General features: G+C 47.1%; 1 protein-coding gene across 1 annotated transcript in view; it reads left to right on the forward strand.

Annotated features, from left to right (window-relative positions):
- Positions 1-5,183, forward strand: part of IGBP1 (immunoglobulin (CD79A) binding protein 1) — a 5,341-nt gene extending 158 nt beyond the window's left edge. Inside the window, exons 2-6 of the mRNA XM_010192433.1 lie at positions 84-455; positions 2,238-2,433; positions 3,453-3,538; positions 4,558-4,670; positions 5,038-5,183. Of these exons, the coding sequence (XP_010190735.1) occupies positions 84-455; positions 2,238-2,433; positions 3,453-3,538; positions 4,558-4,670; positions 5,038-5,183 (913 nt within the window). The remainder of the gene's footprint in view (positions 1-83; positions 456-2,237; positions 2,434-3,452; positions 3,539-4,557; positions 4,671-5,037) is intronic.
- Positions 5,184-7,128: the final 1,945 nt, after the last annotated feature.

A 7,128-nucleotide genomic window follows, 5' to 3' on the forward strand; every position in this document is an offset into this window, starting at 1 on the left:
GATCTGTTCAGGTGAGCGGAGCGCAGGGACGGGCCTGGGTCTGGGCCCGAGGGGGCAGCGGAGGCGTGCGAGGGTCCTCCGAGCCTTCCGCGGGGTACGCTGGGCCTGGACGAAGCGGGAACATCTCGTCTCTCCCCTTCCAGCGAGAACGAGGAGCTGGAGGAGATCGCCTCGGCCGACCTGAAGTACCTGCCGCTGCCCGCCTTGCTGGGGGCCCTGACGCTAAAGCAGGTCGACCTGAGCAAGCGGCTGGAGCACCTGGAGAGCGCCCGGGCCCACTTCTGGCGCTTCCTCAAGCTCTGCAAGAGCTACGGGCTGGGCAGCTTCCACCTACCCCCTGCCACCGCCTGCTCCCCGGGAGAGGAAGATGCCGGGAGCCCGGCCCCGGGAGGCCTTGCTGCCGCCAAGCCCAGCCTGGTGGCCATGGCATCAAGTCGGCAAGCCAAAATTGAAAGGTAGGCTCTTGGTTTGTGGTGTTTAAAGGCTTTTGGGAATGAGTTTAAGAGAAGGGGAGAGCCTTGGACAGTGCAGGGTTGTACAGACAAGGACTGTCAGGAAGGAACTGGTTCCCTTGATACTGGATTACTTTGATCATTAAACATTCATTTTAAGATTTCCACCGTATATTGCTTAATGGTGTCAGGTTGTGCACACATTAGAGAGATGCATTTATGTCTTTACTTTCCAGTCTGAAGAAGAACTGCACAAGAGCTCTTATGATTAGTTCTTTAATCACTGCTAACAGTGTAAAGCCACCCATATTGGGAGTTTCCTACCAATGTGCTTATTAGATCTTTAAAAAAGAGGTAGTTGATGCCTTTTTGTCACGCTTTAGTTGGAGATTTTGACAATCAGGCTTATTGTGATAGCACTGAAAGGCCCGAGCTGGTCTGCCTTCTCAGCATAGGCTGCTTGTCAGCAGTCTCAGAGCTGCGCATCACCACTTGAGCGCGAGGGGGTTTTTTTGGGTGCTGCAGGCAGGGCTTTGGTTATGCGAGAGCTCCCCTCTCGCTGAGGGCTTGTGTCTGCCTGTCTGTGACTCCTTCCACATGAAGACAAACAGGAGGTGCCTGCGTTGTGAGCTCTGTCGCAAGCAGGTGAGTACTTGATCAGGGAGAGACGTTGCAATTATATTTGCTTTCAGTAAAATGCATAGACTGCAAGAACAAAATTTTCCTGAGAAGGCCATTATCATCACCCTGGCTCCAGATCTGTCTCGTCCTGGCTGCCTTTAGCCTTGCTCTCTGTATAAGCGCACGATTCGGCATCCCATGGGCAGGTTGAGATTGCAGCAGCCAACTGAAGAGAGCTTCTGCTGCGGAGTGTAAAGATAAACAGGAATGGAGTGGTTGGCTTTGCTTCCCTGCAAGACAGGACAGGGCTGAGCAGTCAAGAGCTCAGGTGGTTAAGACGTGGCTTTTTTCGATTTTTCTGGAGCACTTGTGGATGGGTTCGTCTTTTAGAATGACTCCTGTATGCTCCTTGTCCTTTCAGCTCCCTTGGGTTTCTAATCCTTGATTCTCACTGTTGTCAGATGGCACTGAGGCAGTGGGACGTGACAATTTAGCCTGGAAGTGTATTATGTGGTAGTTTTACCCCCTCAACTTGTTCCTGAAAAGCTCCAAAAAGTCAAAATGACATTAAAAAGAACATACACACACAAAAAAAACCACCCGAGACGGAAGTTGGAGAAGTGTTTTAATTTGCCTTATAAACAGTTTCTCGATATCTTTGTGTTGTATGGAAGCCACTCAAACTAGCTGTCGCATTGGTTTTCTCAGTGAAGGAACTAATGAGTTAAGTTCCTTTTTCTCCAGGAGATTCACGTTGCCGAGCCTGCCTGATTTTTACCTGGCAGGCTTAATTTTCTAGGATTACAGACCTTTTAGCAGCAAAAAATAATCGAGAGAGGCCCCTCTAAATGTAGACTGCCTTCTTAAAGCTGTTTTTAACAGACAGGAGCTACTTAAATTACAACAGTAAACCATCAGAACCTCCCTTGTTGTATACAGTTTTCTTTTTAAATGGATGAAATGATGTTAAACCTCTTAACAAAGGTTAAGCAAATGGCACCTCTGTGTAAAGCAGCTGAAAAGGGATTGAGGCAGGCAGCAGCTCTCAAACTACATGTGACTGAATTGGAAGAAATAGGGAAATGTTTATTTCAGAAAGCACTGTGTCTGGACTGGGCTAGAGAAAGGTTGTTTAATGATCTCATTGTGTTCCCTTTGAGGTAGATATAAGCAGAAGAAGGAACTAGAGAACAGGTTGGCCTCCATGAGAACCTTTGTGGAGAACGGGCAAGCAGATGAGGATCAGATACGGAAGTTTTACATACTACAAATCCAGAAATGGATCAGCACCAGCCTTGAGGAAATTGAGAGTATTGACCAGGAAATAGTAATCCTGAGGAACAGAGGTACAGCGAAACAGGTACGACACCTCTCTTGAGCTGCAGGTCCTGTGGACTGTAAGTAGTTAGACCTGATGGTCGGCACTGCTGTGCAGAACTGAACCACAGAGGAATTCTGTAGCAGAGTTCCTAAGCTTTTTTCTGTGAATTCTTGATTGACATTTAGTTCAATCACAGGACAAGTGGATGGGGTTTGCTTTCATTCTGAATGGACAGAGGTCTGATTTTTGGATTGCTCGCTGTCTGGTGTTGCCACATGTTGTAGACAGTCATGGCCTGTGAGATGGTGGAGCATTGAGTAGCAGGGCTGAACCTGTTTGTGCAGAGGCTTTTCTCCACTTTACTGGGTTCTGCCAAACCCTTCACTCTAAAGAGATGACCACATTTGTAAATTTAAAGAAGACCCCTGCGATTTCTTTCAAGCTTATGCTCCTGGCCTACAAAGTGTCCAGACATTACAGGAAAAGATACCCCGTTCTGAATGCTGAAAGCTTTTTGTAGACTTGCAGTCCTTGTGTAGAATAATGTTTCTAAGCTTTATGTTACTCACCCAAAATGTCTGTCTAGAAATAAAGAACCATGATGTGCTAACACAGAGCACAGTCCGGCACAGCTGGTTTGTGCAGCTCATTAGTGGTATTGCAGAGCTCTGCTCTTGTGTAGTGCCCTGGGTGATGTTGTCAGGAATGATGAGCTCTTGCTCATCTTTGCTTCAAAATGTACTGTGTGTGATCCCTGGGAAAAAATAAGCTATATTTCATGCTTTGATCTGAGCTGATCTGGTTTAGCTCTGTAAGCTTTCCGCTTTGATCAGAGCGGGTGTAACAACAGCACAAAGAGAAGTGATTTGTGGAAGCTCACAGATGGAGTTCATGATTTAAACTGGATTAAGGCCTGAGTTGTCCATCTTGGGATGTTTCTCTGACAGCAGAGGCGTTTCCCTTTGACAAGACCTATAATAACTTATTTGGGGTGGGAAGCAGAGAAAGGGGGATTTTCATCTACAGGATTATCTTTTGACTATTGTTTGCATCTCCAGTCTTCAGCACCACCACACGGTACTTCTCGGCAAGTCAGGACTCCATTGAAACCTTTCATTCTTACCAGAGATGCTGCTCAGGCTAAGTATGTTGTTTTCTGATTAATTAGACAAGTATGAGGCAGTGCTCTGTTCTCACTTCAAGCCTAAGATACTTTTTCAAATGTGGAAAACAAGGTGTTTTCTTTAGGCAGCGTCAGAGCTGGGGATGAGAGGATCATCAAATGAATTTCTTCTGTTTTCTCTGTTTTTTTTCCATTACCAGCATGCTGCAGCGTCTTTGCTAACACTGTTTCCTCCTGTTGAGGTGGCAGAAGAGGAGGTTGTATGAAGCAGATATTACTGTTAGTTTATAGGCCGCGTGCTTGCTGTTCGGTAGCTGTGGAGAGGCGAGGCTTATCTGCCCCTATAATCTCTATGTGATATGACAGGATTGTTCTTCACTCTTAAAATAAAGAGCCCTGCAGTGAAAAGCACACGTGGTCTCTTAATCTAATGTAAACTCGGGAAGATTTCAGTGAATTCAAATAAGTGATCTTAGGGGCTGGAAGATGTGATACCTACCAGAGAAACAGCAGTTACAATAATACAGTTTTTAACTGTAACACTCTCCTTACGGGATCAAGATCTTAACACTTTGTCACCATGAGATTCTTTGAAAGAATATGGCAGCTGAAGCACAAAATGGTATAGAAACCAGATTTCTTGTCATAGTTTTGACATTATTTGCCCCAAGCCTTTCATATATCTATTTAGCCAACCTGTGCCTAATTCAGTTCCCAGGGTCCCCTTGGCAGACTGTGCTGGCACAGAGTGTTCCCCTTTGGGCTGGAGAAGTGATTCAAGGTCTTTGGGCTAGAGCAGTCCTTGCCTCTCTAAGTGAGCAGGATGAACTCTTTAAATGCTGTTATGTAGGTTATGGGCGAGTCTGTTGCTGAAGACCTGGAGTGTAGAAATATGTTTGTTCTCAGGCCTTGTTTGATACCATGCCTTGTATCGTTAGTACAGATTGGATTACAGAGTAGTTGTGTGCGTGGTTGTCTGTTTCTGGTCATTTGTAACCATGTGAAGTGCCTTTTTTGACTGTCTCTCTCTCTTCCTGTAGAGTGTTTGGTGCTGGATATCCCAGCCTGCCCACTATGACCGTGGATGACTGGTACGAGCAGCGCAAAAGGCAAGGAATCGTGTCTGGTCAGAGCACGCCTCAGAGGGTGCCAGGTATGGAGTGGCAAAGCAAAGACTGGAATAGAGAAATAAAGGGGTCAAATAGAGTTTTACCCCTGCGTTCAGGAGTAAGAGGAAGAGTGAGAGCTGCCCTTATTAGGCTGTGAGAATAACTGGATTGACAATTCCAGCTTAATGTCTAGACTGGCTCCCGGCAAGACTTCTGTTTTGCAAACTTACTCCTGTTCTTGACCTTACCCCTGTGTTCAGGGTGTAAAACACCCACTGACTGAGGAAGAGTGAGAGCTGCCCTTATTAGGCTGTGAGAATAACTGGATTGACAATTCCAGCTTAATGTCTAGACTGGCTCCTGGCAAGGCTTCTGTTTTGCAAACTTACTCCTGTTCTTGACCTTTATCAGGTATAAGTGATGACGAGCTGCAGAAGCAGCAGCAGGAGAAAGAAGAGGAGGAGGATGATGAGGAAGCTCTTCAAAAAGCTCGGAACTGGGATGACTGGAAAGATACACACCCAAGAGGCTATGGCAACCGGCAGAATATGGGCTGATGCTCTCGCTGCAGTGGGAGCAGGGCCTGGAAATGCTGTAAGAATTGCCTGTGTCCTGGAGATAGAGGAGTAAATAAACTGTACATATGCAGGAGGTATCCGTGGCTTCTCTGGGAGGCACTGGAGTCAGAGGAGTAAATGTGACAGTTTGGTTTACATTCAATGTCAGATGGAGCGCTCTGCTCCTGTACAGTGGTGCCACAGAGCTCCGTGCAGGTGGAGCTCTTTCCAAGGGGTCAGACTGCCTCTGTCTTCCCAATCGGAGGAGGTCTCTGAAAGAAAAGTACATGAATTTGGAAACTGCTCTTTTTATCGTGGGTGGATGTATTTATTTTTTTCTCTGTATTTTAAGCAAAATAAAATATCTCTTGTGCTGCCTAGTTCTTGCTGTGAAAATCTGTTGCTCTTTATCCTAGGCTCTTCCAGAGCAAGTGTGTAAGCTGGTTTCCAGCAACCAAGGGAGCTGAGCCAAGTTTTTTGGCCAGGGCTTTTGACCACACCAGCCTGCAGTGCAGCGTTAACCTCAGCAGGGAAGTCTGTGCATTGAGGTGTCCGGTGGCCTTTCCACAGGCTCATCCTGCTGTTCTTTCCTGCATGGGCAGGCTGAAGCGTTTGGGATTTTTTTGTGAAGTAGATCAGGTGTTGCAAGGACAATGTCTTGGAGGACTGATACTGCACATAGTACAAATGCCTTAATAGAAATATTTGTGCTCTGACTGCTCTGCTGTACCCAGCACTGACCCAGAGCATGGCAGGCAAATTACTGGACAAGAGAGACCATGGCTGGAAGCTCTGGAGATGCCCAGCATCACCAGCAGCTGTGACTGGTGCACATGTTGGGATAAAAGAAACAAACAGTGTCACTGCTACCTGTGGTGTGTTACCCAGAGCAGGCCGTGTGTGTTTTATCATCTTTGATTTGGCGCAGTTGGGTTCCTCAGCAGAGTGCACTCTTGCCTCTGGAGCCAGTGGGATTCTGAAAGCATTTGGGTTTTTTCCTTCCTATTAGCATGACTCAGGCACACCTGAAGGGCCGGTTAGGCAGCAGGAAACCTTAGACATTTCATGCAGGGCATTCTCAGCTCCTCTTAACTCATCTACATCTGTCAAGCAGTGAATACTCTTGCATCCTTTTTTTCCAGATACTGACTCTCTGCAATTTACAAAAGCAGATTGTTAATTTTTGTTAAGGTTCCCAGACCTGTCCCATGAAACATTTTAATTTTAACATCACATGCAATCCTCTACAAGTATTTATCACTTTCCTACAGTTGATGTCAGCTGGCTCTTCCTAGTGAGTACTTCTAGAGAGGTAGATCCTGAGAAGTAGCTCTAGTGAATCCGAGGCTGTGGATTTTTACTGTTCCTTTGACATGAAGCCCCATTTCAGGGCAGCTTCTGTTGCTTTTCTTTCCTTTTCTCATGTTTCCCCCCCAATCCAGGCAGTATTCCAGTTTTCTGGGGTGAGCAGGCAGAGCCAGACAATCCCAGTGCCCCCCTTAGAGGTGGAAGAGGGGATGATGCTGGATGGTGGGACTGTGGGACAGGGCCCGTCTGATGGGCTATGTCCCCATGCAGTGGAGCGGGAGCTTTAGGAATGACGGTTTTGGGTGGCTCTGGCAGGGGATCACACTGGTAGAGCATGACAGCAGTTTGTGAAACACCCAGAGCTGGACGGTACCATTCCCTGGGGGAAGGTGGTCCCCTCCGAGCCACCACTGGTGCCAGCAGTGGTGCCTTTTTGAGAAGCAGCGTCTACCCTTTGTGATAGCAGCTCCTCACTGCTCAGTACCGCTCCTCGTCCTCCCAAGGACCATCAGCTCTTCTTCTTCCCCTGCAAACTGGGGTTGGAGCGGGTCTACTCCCCTCCACGGCAGACGGTTTACCTTGGATCAGCTGGATACACAATCAATTGCCCTCCGCTATTTCCAAACTCGCCTCTTAA

This window comes from Mesitornis unicolor, unplaced genomic scaffold, assembly GCF_000695765.1.
Source record: "Mesitornis unicolor isolate BGI_N332 unplaced genomic scaffold, ASM69576v1 scaffold21449, whole genome shotgun sequence".
NCBI lineage: Eukaryota > Metazoa > Chordata > Aves > Mesitornithiformes > Mesitornithidae > Mesitornis > Mesitornis unicolor.